General features: G+C 41.9%; 1 protein-coding gene across 1 annotated transcript in view; it reads right to left on the minus strand.

Annotated features, from left to right (window-relative positions):
• Positions 1-19,771, minus strand: part of grin3ba (glutamate receptor, ionotropic, N-methyl-D-aspartate 3Ba) — a 149,422-nt gene extending 129,651 nt beyond the window's left edge. Inside the window, exon 1 of the mRNA XM_036597834.1 lies at positions 19,313-19,771. Within this exon, the coding sequence (XP_036453727.1) occupies positions 19,313-19,771 (459 nt within the window). The remainder of the gene's footprint in view (positions 1-19,312) is intronic.
• Between the last annotated feature and the right edge of the window lie 3,557 nt (positions 19,772-23,328).

Below are 23,328 nucleotides of genomic sequence, written 5' to 3' on the forward strand. Positions count from 1 at the left end.
AGCATGTTTAAAGGGTGCCAGCCAGTGACGTTTGTTTATTCAATGATGGTTAATAAGGTCACCCAGCAGCAGACTGGAAGCTAGAATGGGATAGTATTTCTCTGAGGTTCTGCTCTTTTGCTAAAAGACCAGTGTTCTGTTTCTGGGTTGAGGATTCAGGAGAGGAGTTTATAGGTCATGGCTTGCAGAGGTGAAGCAGGGTATGAAACTCAGCATGGAGAACAGCAGAGGATACAGGGAACAGATTAGCTTCAGGCATTTCTTCCAGTTTTATGTTGTTGCTTAACTCCATTTATCCAGGAACTCTGCTGTCTGAAAAAGCCTGATTTAGGAAACACCCACAGAGCTGAGCACCGCTGCGTCCGATCATCAAAACAAAAACAGTTGCATCACTGCAAGAACAACAACCACAACAGGAATTACTTTAAAAACTTTGACATGTTATGAATATATAGTTATGTCTGTGATATGATGCTTTTAGGAGAGGAAGTTTGGCTCTAATCCCCTTATTATAACAGCTCACTGACCACCGAAACGGGCTGTAAACCCGTTTCCTTAACCAGCTGCATTTTCTGTTTTTACTGTTTGCAATAACATGAATTAGCCTCCACATGCTCCGCCCACAATTTTATGACTACTGTTGTGAGATTGGATAAGCTTTACAGAATACAGGTAAAAATCCCATTCAACCTAATGAGAAACTGTAGAACAGACTCAGTTTATATCACAATACCTACATTTAGAGTCGGTTATTCATTCAGCCTAATGAGAAAATATATATATATAATATATTAAATTATGACTGAATCCCATTTGCTGAATATGTAATGTAAACGTGAATGGAATAAAGTCACATGACTGATCAGATGTTTGTTTCTGTGGCCAAAGCTACATAACATGACATGCACCAATCAAACTCCTTCTCCCCCGAAGCCTGTATTCAGAGTATCGGCCGATACCGTGTACTGATCTAATATCAGGGTCATTGTGACGTATTGGAAGTTACTGAACACCAAGGCCCCGTCCCATTTCACCCCTCGCCCCTACCACTGAGCCCTTAGCCCTCTGTTTTGCGTGTTCTCGTCTAGGGGTAGGGTGTCCCGATTTTAGTTGAGATAGAGGGGGAGGGTGAAGTGTTGGGGCTACATGACCCTCCAAACGGAGCTTTTTCAGTGACTCCAAACAGAGAGTTATGAGGAAAAAAGAATAACTGGCAAAATGGCTGCACAAGCGACCAAAGAAACACACAAATGTGAGAATTTTCTCCTTTAAAAAATTACGATAATCACTGTATCTTCTTAGTTTAATGTCGTTTCAGTGTATTATGGTCATTTTCTTCGTAACAAGCACAAAAAAAAAAAACAAACCGCTAATAGTATGCTAATTTCTCAGTAGCTAGCTAACTTTCCCATTCCACCTTAAATAGTCCAGCAGTTCTGATGCCAGAAGCGCCAGAATGTAACTGCTGCACCATTTAAGGTGGAACGGGAAAATACGAACAAGAAGCTGGTGAATATCTGACTTCAGCTTCATATCACTGAAGAATTAGGGGTGGGTGATAATAAATAATTGCCCCCCTCTTTGAAGATCATATGATGCCCTAAATGTAACTAAAGCCCAGCAGTGAGGAGCTGAACTTTACCCTCCTCTGCTGTCACTGAAGACGCACTGGGTCGCCTACAGAGCAGCGCTGGTAGGTTGTTAATGAAGCGATGTTTTAATTTGAGGGTCCCATTTCGTAGGGCAAGTTTTTAACCACTACTAGAGTGACACTCGAAAAGAAGGGGTAGGGGTAAAAAGAAGAAATGGGATTGGGCCCAAGACTGACCAGCCCTCTCACTGGCTATTGCCTGGATTATTCATTCAGTTTTGTCGCTGACCATCTCACAAGACAGCACTCAAATGTTTTGAGAGGTAAAAATCAAACGTGGGCCTCCATTCACTCTGGAGCTTCACTGGAAAGCTAAAGATTGACTCCCTTCTCACATCACCACATCATTAACACTGTCAATCACCTCACATTGAGTTCCCAACCTGGAACATCGCTTCAGACTATGGAAATTTGTTGGAAGGGGCTAATCGGGGTTAATTTCTCACTACAAAAAAGGGTATCTTGACAAGTTATTGGAAGTGATCTTAAATCTTGTCAACATATCTAAACTGTCAATATAATTCATTTCTGGATGTTTATAACTCATTTGAAGTAATTTTTTTTTCACTATATTGGCAAAACATTTTGCTTTTTCTAAAACATATGCTTGCTAGTATAATTATGTACTTTACTGGTCCTACAAGGGAAATTGGTCATTTTGCTGCCTAACTATGTCCAGTCTGGGAACAGCAGCTCGTCGCCAGCAGAGTATGATTATTTCACTTATTTAAATAACTTCAAACAAGTTATGAACATCTGGAAAAAGGCTAAATAATCTTGTACTACTCAAACAACCATCTCAAATAAGAAATATTATATATTTAGACTACATTTAAAAAGATTTCACTTAAGATATTTTTTGCAGTGCACACTAAATATCATGTGTTTACCCAGCTTTATCATGAAATAGACATCAGGCGCTCTGAAGCAGAGACTGCCCTGCAAAAAATAATATCTTAACAAGAAGTGATGCTTAAAACAAGTAGCATGATCTGCCAATTGAACAAGACACTCACTTTTTGCTTAAAAACAAGTAAAAATGTCTAGAAATAAGTTAATCTCACAATATTCTTACAAACAGTCTCATAATAAGAAATATTAGATATATTGACTAGATGTGAGATGTTTACACACACTAAGATGTCATTTTTTGCAGTGTGCACCAGAACTGACCTCATATACAGCCAAAGCATGCATTTAATGTACATGCGTCTGATCTGTATGCTGTCAGTTATGAATGGCTGCACTCTGGACGAGGGTTAACAGGACATCAGCGCCGGACAGCGGCTAAAGAGCCGTCTCAAAGCAGAGGATTCATTAAGTTTAATAGGCTTTTTCGGCCACGTCCAGTGTCGCGCCACAATGAGACATAATTCAGCGAGGTCCTCCGATTAGAATGTAATTTCATTCAAAGGGGCAAATTGGGTTTTTAATGTATTAATCTTCGTTTTTCTTACAGAAGCATCTCCGGCGGAAAGAGGCCGAGTTAATGAACGCTCGGGTTTCAGCGTGGATAAACAGCAGGGGGATTTCTGAAGCGCTAAATAAGCTCGAGACTTGTTATCAGTCAACATAAATTGTGACGGAGGGGGAAAAAAAACAGTAAAATGATCATCTCTGCTCTCTGCTGTGTGCTTTAGCTGCAGAGGGAGGATATAGTGGGTGAAAAAAATGAAAGGAACTGCACTCTTTCATTTAAATCATACAGAAACTAAATTAAGATTTCAGGCTGTCTGCCCCAAAAGAGACCAATGGATGGATATGTACTTTTCCCCCCTTTTAAAAGTGAAGTGAAGGAAGTTACTCAGCAGCAATGGAGCATATTATAGAGAAAAATCACCAGCCAGCTTCCAGCCAGAATAAAACTTTCCAATATGCGAGCAGAACGACTTAAAATGAATGCATATGCTCTTCCTCGAGCTGCCAGAGAACTTTATGGTGTCGGATCGGTCTTTACTTTTAATTTGCTAAAGTAGGCCCGGAAAAGTTAATAGCTTTGAAACAGTGACACGTGCCAGCTCGAGCTGTGGGAGAGAAGCAGCGGCCGCTAATGATCCCGACGTCCTACTTGGACTGTGTCGAAATGGGGGCAATCACAAACATACCTGCCAATAATATTGATCCATCACACACGGAGCCCGAGTCAAATCTCTACTCGGCTCTGGACGCATGAGCAATATGGAATGACTGGAAGACACTGGTACACTGGCACTTTGTCACTGCGATCCTCTGTGCCAGATCTCTCTGCTCACTGCTGGTTTTTAGGGGAATTATTGAACACACAGTTGTATCCGGTTGGTTTGTGCACTCCCCAAAAAAATTAGGCCAAGCCCAAAATGGCAAAACGTCATGTTCTTCACAGCAAATCATTAAAGAAAGAGCTGCAGGAAGTTTAGTGTAGGAGAGCTTTTCACTTTGATTTCTTTAAACGTTGAGGCTGCAGCTTTCACAGGAAGAAGAGTCAGTATTGATCACTCAGCATTGACGGCTTCAAGCAGCTGAAAAACACTGACAAGTTAGTTGTGTTTAGGGTGAGACCAAATATTCTCTCCTTTTTTTTGTTTGCATGGGAGCATAGGCCTAAATCCAAGTCAGGTGTAGACAATTCCAGAGTGTAATAAAATGACCCCTTAAGTCAGCGGTCGGCAATTTCCCCGTTGTGGGACTAATAAGGGTCACTTAATCTTAATTAGTTTGCTTTCAGGGAAAAGAAACAGCATTTGATGAAAAGAACACCTTGCAAGGGGGAGGATCTATTATGCTTTGGGACAAATCCTGGAAGCCAATATTCCACAGTCTGTTAAAAAAATGAATGATATTTAGGATTTTACAAGAAAATGGTCCAAAACATGCAACAAAATCAACCTTGAACTACTTCAAGAAATTCCATGCAGAGTGGTGTTTACATGTTTTCACTTAGAAAACCAAGAAAAGGTGTAATTTGAGGGGTGCCCAAACTTTCACACACAACTGTATCTGAGGGAGTAAAGAATCTGATACACTGTTCACGGTGTCTTATTTTCATTTAATGCCGCACCAAATCTTACTACTTTGTAATAACCACAAGTTTGCTCACTCAGTCTCACCTGTAGCAGATCATGCCTTTTAGCATTAGGCCTTCAGTCCTGGCCATAAACGTCAAAACTCAATCAAAAACCAATGAAAAGACACCTCTATGATGCTAATTTCTGCTAGCTATCGTCCTTATGGGATCATAGTAGTATGTTAGCGCGTATGATAAATTCTTTGGGTGTTCTGGATTAAACACAGGTGAATTTTGTACAGACATTCCATATGTTTTATCTGAAATTTGTAATGGACATTATTTATATTGAGCTTGTATGTATCAGTTTTACAGTGACTCTTTCAGTAAAGAGTCCTGGCATAGAGCTGCTGCCGCTGTTTACAATAACTCGAGTTCTATATGGAGCCAGAAAATGAGGGGATTACATGGGTGTGACCACTTTGCCATGTGATAGATATTTCTTACGTTTATTTCCGTGAGTCAGTGGGGTTTTGTCATTGTGCTTTGTCCCTAATCTCTCTGGGTAAAAAGATGTGTAGTGCATTAGCATCATTAGCGATCACAACAAACAACAACAAACATGTTGCAAACGATAAATGTTGTGTAGTGTGAGCACTATAGCACTTGACATTGACAGTCATGTATTGTCCACTTAGCTTTATGGGTGCAGCCTCTGAGATACCCATGACCTTTTTTTGTTTTGGGCAATAGCCCAATGCAATCTATCATCCCTTGTGAAAATGGGCCTCCCACCACTGGAAAAGGACAAGGGTGCAGTGGGCAATTTCTGATTTGGCTTCCCAGCCAGCTGACAAACATGACATGTGTGATAAAGCAATAACGTTACTGCATTACTGCGATTTTATCACGGGTAAGGGTGTTCTTAGGCACGACATGAAGCAGAATAAAACTCCCTTCCCCATGATAAAATCACAATAATGCATGGCTTCGAGTGGCTTAGTATAAAATGGCAGCTAACATAAAATAAGATAAAATACACAATTGTTCAGAAAATAATTTGAGTTGTTAGAGCCTTTTCATACAAAGCCCCCCAGCTTTGGAATAGCCTACCAGTCAGTGTTCGGGCCTCAGACACAGCCTCTATCTTTAAGTCTAGGCTAAAAACTTACCTGTTTAGTAGAGCTTTTGGTTAATTTGTTTTTCTAACTATGTCCCTCTCATCCCCCCTACCCCCCTCCCCCTCTCTTTCCCTGAGCTGAGCGGCTGCCTGTCCTAAGAGGGTCTGACCTGAGATGCGGCCGGCGCTCTGCACAGTGGTGTTAAACTGTATCCACTATACTGTTTTGTGTCTGTGCTGTTATCCGGTGTCGACCAGAGGAGGATGGGTTCCCCTTTTGAGTCTGGTTCCTCTCAAGGTTTCTTCCTCCTGTTGAGGGAGTTTTTCCTTGCCACTGTTGCCAAGGCTTGCTCACTGGGGGCGTGGACCCGGATTCTTTGTAAAGCTGCTTTGTGACAACATCTGTTGTAAAAGGCGCTATATAAATAAATTTGACTTGACTTATTATTAATAATAATCGACGTGAACAAGTATTCCACCAAGAAATGCAGTTCCTTTAGAGTATGGTATCGTTGCCAAGCAACCATGGATGGCTGAATGAGGAAAACGTTCGGTCGCCCATCACTGTATATTGTGGTCATGTCAAGACATTTTGAACTTTTTGTCATATAACAGTGAACATATGATATCACAGCACTGTTTAATGCAAAACCTTCACTTTATAAGTACTTTTTGGTCATCACAAGTCTTATTTAGTACCAATCCAGCAGTGCCCTCTTCTCACACTGGGGCTGAATCTCAAACTGCTCCCTACATAGTGCACTACGTAGGAGTTTAAATACTGGATCCTGCAGCTCAACAGAGCAAAATACAGCTAAGAAACAGTCATTTGGGTCTCAGACACATCCACACTCGATACATGATGCACTGTTTGGCTGTAGAGACTAGAATCTCTAAACTTTCATAGCTAGAACACTATTTAGGGAGTATGTAGCTGTTTGGGATTCAGCCTGGGTTTGATACGACTTCTGACTGAAACACAGAGATTTGAAGTGTGTAAAACATTCAAGTGACATTTTCTAGACTTTTATTTTGCTGTTTTTCAGTGAATCAGACAGTACGTGCTTTAATTCAAGCCTGTGATACTAATGATGGAGCTGTTTAGCATGATTGCTATCTTCTAGCCTGTTAGCTAGCTGACCAGCCTGGTTCTAGCTAATAACATAAGTCACCAGCCCCTCAGTTTAAACAAAAAACAGGTTCTTACTTCATCAGTACACTCAGTGATCCATGTGAGCAGCATGAGAGTCAAAGATTATTCCAGTGACAGCACTGAGGTTTTTCGTGCGGTGGCGCAGTGATACACAGTTCAGTTGCCGTGAGGCGTCATAGGTGAGTGCATATTGTGGATTTTACAATGGCTTTGAACGAGGCTCAATCACATTTTAGGACCAGGACTATCTGTCTTATAATAAGAGACAACATCTTCATGTAACTCCAACAGGAACAGGCAAATAAAAATACTGCATGATTCTCTTTTGCATTTTGCAAATGCCCACATGGCCTAACATGAGCCAAGCACAACACCTCCAGCCGAAAACTCTTTGGCAGCATATAACCAAGTCATCAGATCCAGGACGGTGGAACTTCATGATCAGAACCTCTCTGTGACCTCCTCTCTCTGCTCAAAAGTAACAGCCCCCTTATGGAATAAGGCAAGCACGGTGTCCTCACACTGCTCCTTAATTAAGGCTTTTCTGTCTGACAACCCACCAAGTTTTAGAGTGGCCTCCCTCTAATTTTTTTGTGAGACTGGGCACAAGTGACCACGTAGGCTGAGAAAAAACCTTAGGATACTTGTTAATCAGAGCCTCGGGTTTCAGGTACATCACAAAGCACCTGACTCACCACAGACACAGCACACACCAGGCCATTCTTCAACAGCATAGAGGGCCCTGGGACAGGCAGGGATGGCAGCACCCCTACGGCACTGCATCAGACAAACCTCCCACATCCTGAAGCACTCTAGCCACTGATGAATTCTCAAAGCTTCATCCAGGCAATTCAACTAGCCTTGCAACAAAGACTGAGCCGCACTAGTGTCCCTCAGGATTTTAGTTGTGGTCTCAGGCTCAACGGGGGACATGGTTACTGCACCAAAACACAGACATACCTTCATACAAAGCCGCGGTTACTACAGCATTGAGCTCAACACCGATGGTGGTCAGCTCTAAATCAATCAGTCATGACAGCCACAGAGCTGGAAGAGTCAAAACGAGCCACACTGTGCTTCTGCAAAACTGGACAATCTGATTTTATATGGCCACGTTTCCTGCAGACAGGAGAACCTAGCTAGCACCACAGGCTCAGCTGTTGTGAACATATTGCTGCTGTCAGAAGAAAACCTTGTATCTCTAAAAGGAAAAACATACTTTTAATAGACGTCAATGCAACCAGATTATTTCCAAGTAATTTTGGACCATTTCTTTTGGTCCATTCATCATGAAACCACAGGCATTATCAAATTATGCCGAAAACTGAAAAATGGCATAAATGGAGACGAGGATTTGTTCCGACAGTGGGGGACATGCACATAGCAAAAGCTGTTCATTATTATTTTAAACTCTGTCCCACAGCTACTGCTAAACGCTGCTAAGGCAATCAATGCCTGCAATTAAGCAACTAAGCAGAACACCAGAAAGTTTGTCCTGAAGACTCCACAACCAAAACATTCCACAACATAAGCACTGCTATTGTTAAACAAGCCAACAGCTAGCAAACTGCTAACAGTTAGCAAACAAACAAACACAGCAGAGCACAAACCAATACAAATGCTAACACACCGCCAACAAGAAACAAGATATCAAGCCCAAGTTGAGCCCCCACTTGCTAAGAAACTCCACCAACACAAAGCAAACCATCCAGGGAAGTTTAGAGGTTGGCTAGCAAGGGTTTTAACCTATGAGTTACAATTACCCAGTGTGGAAGTGAAGGGGGTCCACCTTTCTTACCTGAAGATCCCAGTGAATCCAAAGCACTGGCTCTCTAGCTGGACAGCCCGCATGCTGAGATAAATAAGATCAAACTGAAAGGTAAATTAATGCACAAATGTAGGATATAACAATTTCCAGTTCTTTGGTGAAGGGTAAGGGTAAGGATGCTCCTCAGCTCCAACAAATGTACTGCTGCTAGGCCTTCCTCTTGGTCCCACTCTTTCAAATCTAGAAGCCATTTTTGGATAGACACGCCCTTTCCCGTACACAGAGATCTCAGGGAGCAAAGAGACCCCCCGGTGGATGGAGTGGGAACTATGGAAGAGTAGTGTCTATCTGACCCTACCTGACCCAGTCCTAACACAGCTGCAGTCCTCCGACCATGTAGTGCTCAGTATCTCTACTACACTTGATTATTAGTCTCTGGAGTGTGAGTCCGAGTCTCGAGTCTCTGAGGTAAGTCCAAGTCTGAGTCTCGAGTCTCTGAGTAGCGAGTCTAAGTCTGAGTCTCAAGTTTCAAGTCTCTGAGGTGAAAGTCCAAGTCTGAGTCTCGAATCACTGAGGTGCAACTCAAAGTCTGAGTCTTGAGTCTCTGAGGTGTGACTCAGAGTCCGAGTCTCAAATCTCGGAGGTGCAAGTCCGAGTCCAAGTCTGACTCTCTGAGGTGTTAGTCCAAGTGTGAGTCTCGAGTCTCTGAGGTGAGAGTCCAAGTCTGAGTCTCAAGACTCTGAGGTGTGAATCTGAATCGAGTCTCGAGTCTCTGGCGCGAGTCCGAGTTGAGTCTCACCGGGATCAGACAGACATCTTTCATATACGCTGCTCCTGGGCTCTGCTCAGGCAGACCAGACATAAACTCTCTGGACTGCTCTCAGGCTCAAAAACAACCTTTACACTCGGACAGATGTACCAAACTCTCCAGACAAACGACCTCTGATCTGGGAAAACAGCTCAAAATGCTGTGAAGAAACTTCAGACCTCAAACATGTCAGATGATCGATAAAGAGGGGAAATGAATACATTTTATTTTCGGTCAAACTCCTTCTTTAATGTGCTCTGGCGGAGAAGGTGCTTGGCGTACAGAGAGCCCATCCAGGCCGCTCTGGCCTTATGCAAACTCAGAGCCTGCTTTGTTCCATTGTGGCCGTGTGCTGCCAGGGTGTGACAGATAAAAACTCTTTTGAGTTTTTTCCCTGCCAGGAGAAACCGCTGCAATTGGCTGCACTGCTGGAGACGGAAAGCGAAGAGTCTCGGCCTGCAGCTGAGAATACTAACGCAGCCCGCCTGCCCCGGCCCCAGCGCCCAAACAGTATTGGGATTGTTCTGCTGGGACTCATCCGAAAACCATGGAACGGTACTTTAAAGGGGCCATATCAATGAAACCAAATCACCAAAAATTATTTTCCTCGCTTTTGTAAAGGTTACAGTCTGAATTAGAATCAATACGTAAACATTTAATACAGTTCATAGAACAGGCCATTTTGAATTCACTGTTTGTGATGTCACAAAAACCGACGCTGTTACATACATCCTCCTATTCAGCCTACATGTTTAGCTCCACTCATTCACACTGAAGTTATAAGGAGTGTTTCAGCCTGAACTGATTTCTGAATAAGGCACAGCCAATCAGAACACACACATGTTTTATACATACACACACATATATTATATATACACAGTACATTTTATATATATATATATAGTGACAGCAGTGATATATCAGTCAGATCAGAACCTTATATTTCCAAAATGGTAACTTTACAGGAGTAAGAAAAAAAAACATACTTTACTTTTAATGTAAGTCAATGGAACCAGAATTTTTTCTAAGTCGTTTCTTTTGGTCCATTTATCATGAAATTTACACATTATGTCAAAAACAGAAAAATGGAGAAGTGTTGTTTGTTCTGACAGTATATATATATATATATATATATATATATATATATATATATATATATATATATACACACGTACACAAATATGTGTGCATATATGTTTTTCAAAGGCACAGTAAAAAGAAACAGCCTGTTAAACTCTGCAGAAGTTGGTCAGTTATGTTATGTCAGGTTTTGTGGCAGAAACCCACACAAACATTTTTAGTGGATATTAGGAAGAAAAATAAAGTAAAATGATGAAATGAATATGTGTCCTTTAACTGGACCAACAACAACAGCAACTGGACCTGAACTCAAATGGCATTTTAACATTTTGTACAAACTACAGCTCAGATATGTAAATTTCTATCCAGCTAAATTAGCCAAATAAGCCAAATAAGTCTTCTCTCCATCAATAACAAGCCATTTCACTGAGTTATGGTGCTTTCCCTGCTGTACAGGATTATTAGAGCAGAGAGAGAGAGAGAGAGAGAGAGAGAGAGGGAAAGAGAGAGTATATAAAAAGGAGAAGGGGAAAAGAAAGAGAAAAAAGAAAGTGAGACAGAAAGAAATAGGAGCGAGAGAGAGTGACAAATAAAGAGAGAGTAACAGGAGAGAGACCGTAAAAAAAGAGACAGAGAGAGAAAGGAAGAGGAAAGAGAGGGACAGAATCAGAAAGAGAGAGGAGAGAAAGAGAAACACAAGGAGAAAGAAGAGAGAGAGAGAGAGAGAGCTGAAGAAATGAACGATCGGCCCATCATCTTCCTCAGCAATCACAGGAAAGCCAGTAGCAGCTGCTTTCAATCAGGAATGAAGTGATTCGGGGAAACAGAGCGACACTGGAAACACTTGATTCTTTCCGATCGATTTGGGGAAATCAGTAACTGATGAGTGTGTTATTGATCAGAAGTGAGACCAGAGCAGCTCAGTGAAGCTCAACATCAACACTGCTGCTGGAGAGACGACTGTACAGAGATACATACACAAATGAGAGCAGATCAACTGAGTTCTCCTCAAATCTGGAACTAGGGACGGTCAGTATGACATCATCATGATAAATTACATCACAATGGGCTTTTCAGGCAAATTGTGGGCATCATCAGTACCTAATGAGCTCATAACATTCTTTACATGAAGGAATCCGATGTAGTTTTAAATCAATGGCTTTTGTGATGTCACAAAAACCAACAGCAGTTTAGCCCCATCCATTCAGCCTAACGCAGTTTAGCCCCACCCATTCAGCCTACCGCAGTTTAGCCCCTCCCTTTCAGCCTACAGCAGTTTAGCCCCACCCATTCAGCCTACCGCAGTTTAGCCCCTCCCTTTCAGCCTACTGCAGTTTAGCCCCACCCATTCAGCCTACAGCAGTTTAGCCCCACCCATTCAGCCTACAGCAGTTTAGCCCCACCCATTCAGCCTACCGCAGTTTAGCCCCACCCATTCAGCCTACCACAGTTTAGCCCCACCCATTCAGCCTACAGCAGTTTAGCCCCACCCATTCAGCCTACAGCAGTTTAGCCCCACCATTCAGCCTACAGCAGTTTAGCCCCACCCATTCAGCCTACAGCAGTTTAGCCCCACCATTCAGCCTACAGCAGTTTAGCCCCACCCATTCAGCCTACAGCAGTTTAGCCCCACCATTCAGCCTACAGCAGTTTAGCTCCGCCCATTCAGCTACAGCAGTTTAGCCCCGCCCGTTCAGCCTACAGCAATTAAGCTTTGCTTATTCTTAATATCAGTCTTAAAGAGTAACTCCACCCTAAGACCTTTTTTCTGTAACAGCTGAAATGCTCTGCTCTGTAATAATAATAAACTCCAGTCTTGTTTAAAATGTAAACACATCTTTCCAAACTGTAAAAATATCATATTTATCATGGTCAGTTCAGCCTCTGCAGCACCCCCTCTGGTTCAGCTCTGCTATAGGCATGGATGACGTGTCTTCGTACCAAAGTACAATGACATGTCACGGCATGCAAATCAGCCAAACAACGTTACCGCCCCCTGATGACGCCCTACTCGCGCCGCACTCATTAATATGAAAGCACAGGAGCGGAGAGGGAGGAGAGAACCACACTCACGCTGAGCTGAACACCCCCAGCACCACCTCACAAGGCTGCGATCTGCCAGCTGTCTGTACCAACTGTACATAACCCAGTTAAACTGAGTTCGGTTTGTAATAAAGATGTTGGACTGATTAAGTGGGGATTCTTGAGTCTCCATAAAGCTGCCGGTGTTGCTTCCGATTCACGTTTCTCTTCACAGCTCAAACCCTCGGGCGTGACTCACTGAACAGACATCAACGGCAACACCGGAGCTACGGAAAGCGAAACGGTTCAGGAAAGGTCAACGTTAAATGGCCATTGTTACTGATGGTGTCAACCTTTCGTCCGTACAGCCTTTCGCCAACTTTTTTCCCGCTATCTGTAGTTCCAGTGCTGCTGGCCGTTGATTTCTGTTCAGTGTTTACGCCGCTGAGGGTTCGGTTTATACAGGGGAACAGGAATTTGAGTGGGAACTGAATCAGATGTAACACCGGTAAGTGCCATGAACAGCTGGCAGAACGTAAAGATTTAGGGTCACTGCAGCAAATCCTGACTGACCGGTGATGCAGTCTGCGACCTTGATGTCAAACCGAATGAAACTCAGATAGAGTTTAAAAAAATCCACTTCATTCATTCAGAATTCAGCGTCTAAGAAATCAGGAAAGTGCCCTTTGATTCTGTCTCTCTCCATATTTTCTGGTGGCTAACGTACGCTAGCGATAAAAACACAGCAGCCCAGCCACCCGGTTTCCCTCGCAGCCTCACCTCCAAACCCATAGATCACTGCAGTGCCCCTCCCAGCATGCACCTCCCATTTTTGAGCATTTTTCAAAGTTGAGCCAGAGGTGGAGAAGCTGAAAATAGTGGGGTGTAGTTACTCTTTAAAGACACAGTAAGAAACAGCCTGTTTAATTCTGAGAGATGAAGGGATGTCATTACATTTACGAATGTCTGAATGAATTATGTCCGTTGTCTTTACAGTAATTGATTAACTGTCTCTCCTATTGGTCATCCACATCCTCCTGACCAGTGAAGCAGCTCAGAGGCGCTCACCATCAGGACCACTTTAACAGAAGGTTCCTCTCTTTGCTCCCACAGCTGTCTGCTCTGTTCTGGAAACAGCAGCCGTATCGGAGCTGACTCCTGTCATAGCTGTACGCCTGGCTTGTACATCAGTCTGGATAAAAACATCTACCAAATGAATCAATGCCAATGTTGATATACTGACGGTATATGAAAGCGGCTTAACTGTGTTCTGAAACTGACCAGCACTTACTGACCCAACAGAAAAGAACAGAATTAACAACACTCTTATAGGTACGGCTGTATTGGAGATATGAAAGGAGCTCATCTCCCCAGACTGATAAGCACTTATTGATCACTATTGACACTGTCTCTCTTGGCGATGCTCGTTAAGGGGCTGCACCCACCTTTCTGGACAAGCTGCTCCGTTGTACAAATAAGACTGAACTGGACCAACATCTGAAAGCATTTCAGCAATATTACTGCTCTACACACTTAAAAAGATGGTTCTTCAAGGGTTCTTTAGTACAAGCAATGGTTCTATTTAGAACCATGAGTCCTATATAGAGCATTTTGCACACCCAAATGGTTCTTTGCTGGTGAAATTGTGCTTGTAATGTTTTGAATATTACTATGTACTATACAGAACCTTTTTGAAAAATGGTCCAATATAGCACCAAGAAAGGTTCTGCTACTGTTACGATGTGACAAACCATTACCTTTACTAAAGAACCCTTGAAGAACCATCGTTTTTAAGTGAGTTTGCATGACCCAGTACCTTAATCATGTATATTTTACTAAAAGTAATGATTGAACGTTACATTTTGTCACTACCAAAACAATCATAACGCTACCCAAACTTTCCCAAGTGTTTCAGTAGTGACTGTTTCGGTGGTGACAATTTTCACTCATTTTGAACTAAAAAAATGCAGCCAGAACATGACCAGCAAACACAGCTTTGAACAGCTGTTCACATAAAAAGCTATGTAAATGCAGTGACAGTCGGTAGTGACAGTTAAATGTTCCACACTGATTTTCAGATTTTGGGACACATTCACTTAAAAACAATCGAATCTAACTGCTCACCATGTGGCCATGAGGGACAGGGATGCAGCCTCACTTCCTGTTCTAAAATGCAGGGGCGTGGCTAAAACAAAGTTCCGCCCATAGGGTAAAACTGTATTTCGGTAGTGACATGAAATTTTGTAAAAATATATATTTTTTTAAATTATGAAAATGCATAATATATGAGATTTTGTCCTGAAAGTAACAATATCTTTTTAAACTACTAATAATCAAATAATGTCTAACTGTTCTGCTATTTAATTGATTTTACTTCATATTAACTGTAATGACCTGTTAATGTTCAGCTAATCTATGTGTAAAGTGCTTATAAACGCTATACTATTTAAAGGTAATTACACTATAAACTATTGCATTGGAGCTGGATAATTTAACCTGGGGACATGATTAACAGATCCATGACATAATTTAATCCAGTGTGAATCTGCTCTGCTCGTAGTTTTTGCAAATGTGCTAAGTTATAGTTCATGGTCATAGAGTATTATGGTAAACTGGGAGTGTTGGTGCCGTCGTCCCGCTGCTCTCACTCACTCACTCAGGTTTGTTGACAGTGGCGCTGACATCTCAGTTACTTTCTGTCCCTCCCTCTTAGTTAGGCTGTAATAACTAGACCTGCCGGAGTCTCTGCTGCTCTCGGTTAACCCTGTAAACTGTAATCAGTCTGTATGAACAGAACTAACTGTCTCTGTGTGTCTGTTGAGCTGAATAACTGCCCATGCTGTGTGGTCTGATGCTGTTGCTTCACCTGCCTTGATCGATGCCCACTGCTCAGCCGTCTCCTGGACCAGTTTGAGCTTCCTGCTGTACAGTGCTGTGCAGAAAGCCTCACCTACATGAACTGACCCTCCTGACGATACTGCTGCTGCTGTACAGACTCGAACTATTTTATTATAGACATTGTTTCACCACCTCACAACACACTGAGCTTCATTCAACACCTCACCATTGTAGGCTGTTCATTGACACTCATGAATATAACTCCTATTCTGACTGTGATTCACTCCCAACAGCAGTTACTGGTTTTCACTGCTAATAATGTTTAACTGTTCTGATTCTCATAGATCTGTTTCTCATTGCTACTCTGATTGGCCTCTAACAGTCATCGGTCACTTGTTGTGTGATTGTTTGCCATCCAGTGTTGACCAGAGTAGGATAGGTTCCCCTTTTGAGGCGTGGTTCCTCTCAAGCTTTCACCTAGGATCAGAATTTTTCAAAAAATGTGACCAACATCTAAGAGTGAACAAAATAACTGTCAAATACGAGAATTAAGTTTCTCATTTAGTTCTTTTTTAACAAAATCATTGCTCCTTTTTTACCTATCGATAACTGTTGTGCACCTTTTCCTTTCATTTGTTCTTCCCGATCCCTCCATTGTTCCATAAACTTCTGTTACCATTAAACTGATTTGACTTCTACCCTGTTTAAGTGTATTTAATGAATAATTTAACTACTTATATGTTTATTTTCAGCTGAATATACATATTGAAACCTACACTAAATCAATAGTTTTAAATTGATTTTTATTTCATATACTTCTCTCTCTCTCTCTCTCTCTCTCTCTCTGTCTTTCTTTTGCATCTCTGTGTTCATTGATTACAGAAAAGCACTGTCTCTATCAAACCCCAGCTAAAGGGAAAGGCAGCTACTCATACAGTTAACGAGACTAAATACAGTCTAATGTACCTTGTAATTTCTCAATATTGTTAGCTACATGATGCTGTACCACCAATATGCTGGTTAACAGTGAACTGTCTCATGCTGGTCACAGTATGTTATGTGTAGGTAGCAAAATACAGCTTTAATTTCTCATCTAATCACTAACATAACTACCGGAACTAGACAAAAGCATGATGATTTACCTAGCAATGTTGTGAGTGCTCCAAATAAACAAATGAATAATGTATATTTTACATTAATATGGAAAGATGACACTAATATGTAAATTATGCTCATAAACGCTTACATGTTTATTATAGCTATGCTACATATTAGCCTATAGCATACCTGAACATCTCAAGGAGTCAAAGTCACTCTGGTACTCAGGACTGTGTAGTGTCTCGTACAGAGACGAACAGAGTGGGCAGTTCAGTCCAGGGCTGAACCACAGCTGTTCTGAGGTCAGCTGAGAACCTCTCATTGCTCACTGTGTAGTTTCATCTCTTTTTCCATTTCAAATCTCATAAAACCTTCAGAAACTTCCGAGGACCTCGGGGTCCTAACGCTAGACAGGAACACTAGCTAACTTACTGAAGAAATTGCGGATAGTAACGGTTGCTAAGCAGCAATTGTAGGGTTTAGGAAATAACGGCAGATTTTGATTGGCCATAATACAGTGGCAGCGCTTGCAATACTGTGGCTGCGCCGCTGAGTTGACTGTATTATCATATTAGCACTGTTTCTACGTTTAATCTCATGATTGGAGGGAAGTGAAAAACCCTTCTAAACTACCAAGGTCTGGACCTCAGTGTCCTCATAGCTAGGTCCGGCCATGCCTGCTCTTAGAGCGTTGTTCCTGCCACTGCTGCCCTCTGTGATGCTCAGTGGGGCTCGGACTTGTATGTTTGTAAAGCTGATTTGTGACTTGTGTCTTGATTTGACTGATAATTCTGGAGTGAATTATCTTCTATAGTTGGACAAACTTGGAGCTCCTTCAGTAATAGCAGTCCTGTCCCAACTGACATCACAGTAAGGTAACAACAAAACCAAGTAATAGAAAATGGCACCATTTTTCCTTTATTTAACGATCTGAAGATGAGGCTAATGTCTAAAATGGAGCTTGATTCAACCCCTTGTGCGGTGTTCAGGTCTGTGGGACCCATTTTCAATGTTTACCAAAAGAAAAAATAATGTGATTTATTATTATTTCAGCCTCAGATTCTTGATCTTTGCTCATTTTCTGTGAAGAACATATAAAATAACTCATTTTCAGTGTCTTCACTCTGTTCACCCCCCACACATTTATATTACACATGTGGTGTTGGGTGAACCTGCGGGAGTAAAAGTGAGGAGGTGCTGTGTCCTTCACTCTGTTCTCCTCCTACATGGCCTGCTGTTAGTGTGTGTGTGTGTCTGTGTATGTATGTGTTTGTACATGTGTGTGTGTGTGTGTGTGTGTGTGTGTGTGAGGGTGGACAACATGGACAGGCTGCTGACCGGCTACAGCTGCTAAAGGAGAACCCTACGCTGGACACTTGTGATATTTTAAACATCTGGTATTTTTACATAAACTGTTATGGTTGTATTGATTTATAAAACTATAATGTGGTGGGTCCAGCAGACCACTGAGGAACAAACACATCAACACCACACAAGGGATAATTCTTTGGTTCATGACCAGACTAACGAAAACCACAAGGAAAATCAAATATTTTGAAAGTTCCTCTCGCAAGGCAGTGCAGTTTCTATCTCGTTGGGCGGCATTTGGTAAGTTGAATGAACCCACTTCACTAGCCTGATGCTAGTCTATCGTTTAGCAGCACAGCGTGTTGTTATTATTTGGTATTGTGGCATCTGTCATGTAATGCTGACATAGACGTCCATGTGATGTTTCAATCCAGGCTATTTGGGGTAATTTGGTGAAATTACACAGATCCTTTATTCTGCCAGTCAAAATCACAGATTACATTACCAGACCTCCTACACTGTATAAAATGGGTCATCAGATCAACCTAAAAACTTGGTGTTTACAACATTAACCAGTTTTATTGAACCTAAATAAATATTTTTAAAGAACATTTTTTTAAATCAATGTATTTTATGAGTTGAATAAAATTAGTTTTATGAACCACTAGTTGATGAACCATTTTTACAGTGTATGCTAAAACTAATCCAGCTCAAATAGGGCTGTAATTATCTAATGAATTACATTTTACATTCTGTTTAGGTTATGTTTGGGCTGGTTTCTTTCAAAGCCCCCAAAAATGACAAAAATAGCCAAAAATGTTTTCTGCAAAGCAAGACTGTACACGAACGATACCTTCAAATTCAATTTGGATCGAAAGAATCTGCACTTTCCACACAGTTTCTCCATTAGTTTCAGAGAGATATGAGATATGAGCATGTAATTCAGTATTCATGCATAATCAAACGGTTAAGATGTAATCAGAGTCGTTCAGAGTGGTTTGGTGTGAAACGCTCTGTTCTAGAGAAACTTACAGTCAGAACTGTTCACAGTGGTGGTGATAGGAACCAGACGTCCACCTCTAAAAGCTCCCTCACAGAAAGTTACTACAGGAAACGATTATGAATTCACTGCCTGATGACCGAGACACTGTTTTATGATAGTTTTGAGAAGATTTTGGACTAAAACATATATTAAAACTCAGTCATTGTAGAGGGATATAAGCAAATTTTCCACTATTTTCCATCATCAACAATCCATATAAACTCAGAAGACTCGTGTAGGTTCACTGGTGGTTCTGGATAATAAATAAAATGTCTATATCTGTGTTGTAGTCATGGCGACCCCTGGTTCCTATCACCACCACTGTAAAGACATCTGAACCATTTCACACCAAACCACTCTGAATCCCTCTATTTATATCTTAAACACTGAATTATGGAGGAAAAAGTGCACCACAGTCAAAGATAATTAACAGTGCCTCACCTGCGTCCTGATTGGCTCTCCCTGCTCGATGATGCTGATGAAGGGAATCTCCAGAAACGTGGCCATGAACTCCACCTGCAGGAGCTCGTCGCGGCTCTGTGGGAACGCCAGCACAGCCGACACGCCGTTCACCACCAGCTCCTCACACACGCACCTGAGCGCCGTCTCAGGGTCTCCCGCTCTCCGCGGACCCCCCCACACCACCTCCACGCTCAGGTTGTAAGGCAGCAGGGTGGAGTGCGCGTGCTGCAGGTGCAGCAGGGCCCGGCCGAGCGCCGCCTGGACGCGGGCGGGCTGGCGGGTGGGCAGCAGAGCGCCCAGGCGCAACGTGTGCCCGATTCTTGCCAGCAGGTGGCACGGCTCCGGGTGCGTCTGGCACCGAGGCGCCAGGAGGAAGAGGAGGAAGAGAAGAGAGAGGGAGGAACAGAAGAGGAAGGAACTGGAGAAAGACAAGTTCATCCTGCTCCGATCGACTCCAGCCTGAGGAAGCAGAGAGAGATGGCATCGCTTCTCCAGAACGGGTCCTCCGCCACGCTGAGGGTGTGAGAGAGAGAGAGAGAGAGAGAGAGAGAGAGAGAGAGAGAGAGAGAGAGAAAGAGAGAGAGAAAGAAAGAAAGAAAGAAAGAAAGAAAGAAAGAGAGAAAGAGGGAGAGAGAGATAGTGTACCGCGCACTCTGGAGAAATGGAAAGAGATGCACGCTTTTCCTCCTCCAGAGCGCGAATGAGAGCTGAGCTGAAGCAGCAGCTGAGCAGCTGAGCAGTGTGTGTGTGTGTGTGTGTGTGTGTGTGTGTGTGTGTGTGTGTGTGTGTGTTCCGCTTAAGCCTCGCCTCTGGGCTCCACAAAAAAAAAAAACACACACACAGCCTCAAACACACTCAGGACACACACACACTAAATCCTGGAGCTAAACAGCAGCAGTGTTGGTGGTAATGTGGTACAAAGCAGCTCTGTACAGTAATGTAATTACTTTTTCCTGTAACAAAGTAATTTTAAACCAAAAATACTAGATTGTGTAAACTTTTTGAGCTTGTAGCGCTGGTGCTGTCCAAGTTCCAAGGTTTGTGGCACTAAATTTTCTTTAGCAGTGAGATAAAAATGATGTAAAATGCTTCTAAAAAATATACATCTCAAAAAGTGAAATTTAACGGTTGGAAAAGTAAGAGGCAACATGTAAACATGCTTATACCATAAACATTAAAATGCAATCCTTTTACATGTTGCTCCTGATCTACAGTGAATTCATTTTCTCCATGATAATTCTGTGAGGAAACCCACACCAGCAGGAGGGTTGGAGTGGCAAATTTCCAAACGGGAAGCAAAACAGTTTATTACCAAAAGGTAAGACTCAATAGGCTCAAAACTCCACACAAAATGTGCAGCACAGTTAATAAGAGCTGAAGTCACTGGGGACTTAATCACTGCAGTGTTTTCAGCATTGTCTTCAGCAAGAGCCAACCAAAATGCACATGTAAATTAGGTCATACTTATTAAGGATCTACGCCAAGTGGGTCTGTTTGGCTGCCAAAATGAAAATGAAAGAAGTGCTGGCAAATAATAGTAAATTGTTTGGCAAATGTGTTTTAAATCCAAAAACAAAGCTTCTTTTTTTCAGCAGGCAAACAACAAAAGTTTAAATCATTGTTGGCTATAATTATGACATTACAGCCCCAAATGAAACAACTTGTGGGCATTTCATACTTTGAAAGAACCCTTTGTAGTGTCGGCTCTACCTAATAAGCAAGATAAGCAGCTGCTTAGAGCCCCGAGGCCACCAGGAAAAAAGAACGTATGAATTTGGGGGCAAAAACAAAGACGAAAAACAGAAGATGAGGAGAAACAGCTTAAAGATAAAGGTGTGTTTTGTTTTGTTGATGTTATGTCTTGTTTTAGTTTGTAACTATACAAGAGCTAGATGATCTGGAGTCTGTCCAACAAAGCAGATATCACCAAGACGAGATTCCTGACTGAGTTTCAGCTTCACTAAACGCAACAAACACAGATGCAATTAATTTGTTTTACAACAGCGTTAATAATTTTCTGTTAATCCAGGTTTAGATACTCAGGCTGGAATTAATCTCGGTTTAAATACTCAGTCTGGGAACAATCCCAGTTTAAATACTCAGGCTGAGATTTATCCTGGTTTAAATACTCAGTCTGGGATTTATCAAAGTTTAGATACTCAGGCTGCTATTAATCCTAGTTTAAATACTCAGGCTGGGATTAATTCTAGTTTAAATACTCAGGCTGGGATAAATTCTAGTTTAAATACTCAGGCTGGGATAAATCCATCTAGATACTCAGGCTGCTATTAATCCTAGTTTAAATACTCAGGCTGGGATTAATTCTAGTTTAAATACTCAGGCTGGGATGAATCCCCATCTAGACAGTCAGGCTGGATTAATTCTGGTTTAGATACTCAGGCTGGGATTAATCCCGGTTTGCTCAGGCTGGGATAATCCCGGTTTACTCAGGCTGGGATTAATCCCGGTTTGCTCAGGCTGGGATAATCCCGGTTAGCTCAGGCTGGGATTAATCCCGGTTTACTCAGGCTTGGATAATTCCTGGATTACTCAGGCTGGGATTAATCCAGGTTTACTCAGGCTGGGATTAATCCTGGTTTACTCAGGCTGGGATTAATCCTGGTTTACTTGGGCTGGGATTAATCCCAGTTTACTCAGGCTACAATTCATCCCAGTTTAAATATTCAGGCTGGGATTTATCATGGTGTAGATACTCAGGCTGTGATTAATCCTCATGAATGCGCACACGAAAGTATGATGTTTACAACCAACAGCCAATCATGTGAAAGATGTGTCATCAAAGAAAGAATAAAAAAGAAGAAAATAAAGTATTTAAACTCACAATGTCCATGAGCACTTAACAAAATATTTAAATGTTTATTTTTTGTTTTCACACTGGACTCATTTCTCCCAGGCATTGCAGTGAAAGTGATTCTTTGCTGCTTCAGAAAAGTACTTTTGGTGCCTAGTTTTACAGTAAAGCTGATGATGCTGTATGTTTTGATGTATTATTACAGTATGTTTACAGTTATATACAGTAGCCACACAGTGTTAAATTCAGTGCAGTCTGATTGTAGAACTCAACATCAGATGCTCTACAAACTGTAAAGCACCTTTAAAGTGTTATACTGGCTCGTGCACAGTTGGCTGATAAAGCACCTACAATTAGTGGCTTCTAACAAGTAGACAACTGTAATTAAATCAGATTAGCATGCTGCTAACCACAAACACCAGTGCAGGGAGCTGTTCAGTGATCTATAATAGTCTTGATTATGTGGTTTCTGACGCTGTATGACTCACTGTTATCTATAAACATGGACTAAAGTACATTAGCATAGCTGAACTCAGTAGCAGCCACCTGGAAGACTGAACTTGGTCCATAATAAGCTGAATATTGTGTGTAATAATAATAATGAAAGGGGAGAGGAGATGGATGTTGGGCTGTTAATTCAGTAGGTCAGGTTTAGCTCAAGGGCGATCGACACACATACACACACACACACACACATAGACACACACACATACACACACATACACACACATACACACACACACACACATACACACACACATACACACACACATACACACACACATACACACACACATACACACACACATACACACATACACACACATACACACACACACACACACACATACACATACACACACACACACACACACATACACAGCACATTTTCATAACCTGCACATAAACTGCATAATATAATAGCAACAGCTGAGGATATAATATACAAACAGAGATACACACTGAGTAATACATAGGGGGGGGGCAGAGAGAGAGAGAGAGAGAGAGAGAGAGAGAGAGAGAGAGAGAGAGAAGAGAGAGAGGGAGAATAAGAAGAAACAGAGACAGAGAGGGAGAGAGAGGTAGAGGGAGAATGAGGGACAACAGAGAAAGAGACAGAGAGAGAGAGGGAAAAATAGAATGAGGAGAAACAGAGAGAAGAGAGAGGAGAGTTAGATAGGGA

The sequence above is a fragment of the Colossoma macropomum genome, unplaced genomic scaffold, assembly GCF_904425465.1.
Source record: "Colossoma macropomum unplaced genomic scaffold, Colossoma_macropomum, whole genome shotgun sequence".
In the NCBI taxonomy this organism is placed as follows: Eukaryota; Metazoa; Chordata; class Actinopteri; order Characiformes; family Serrasalmidae; genus Colossoma; species Colossoma macropomum.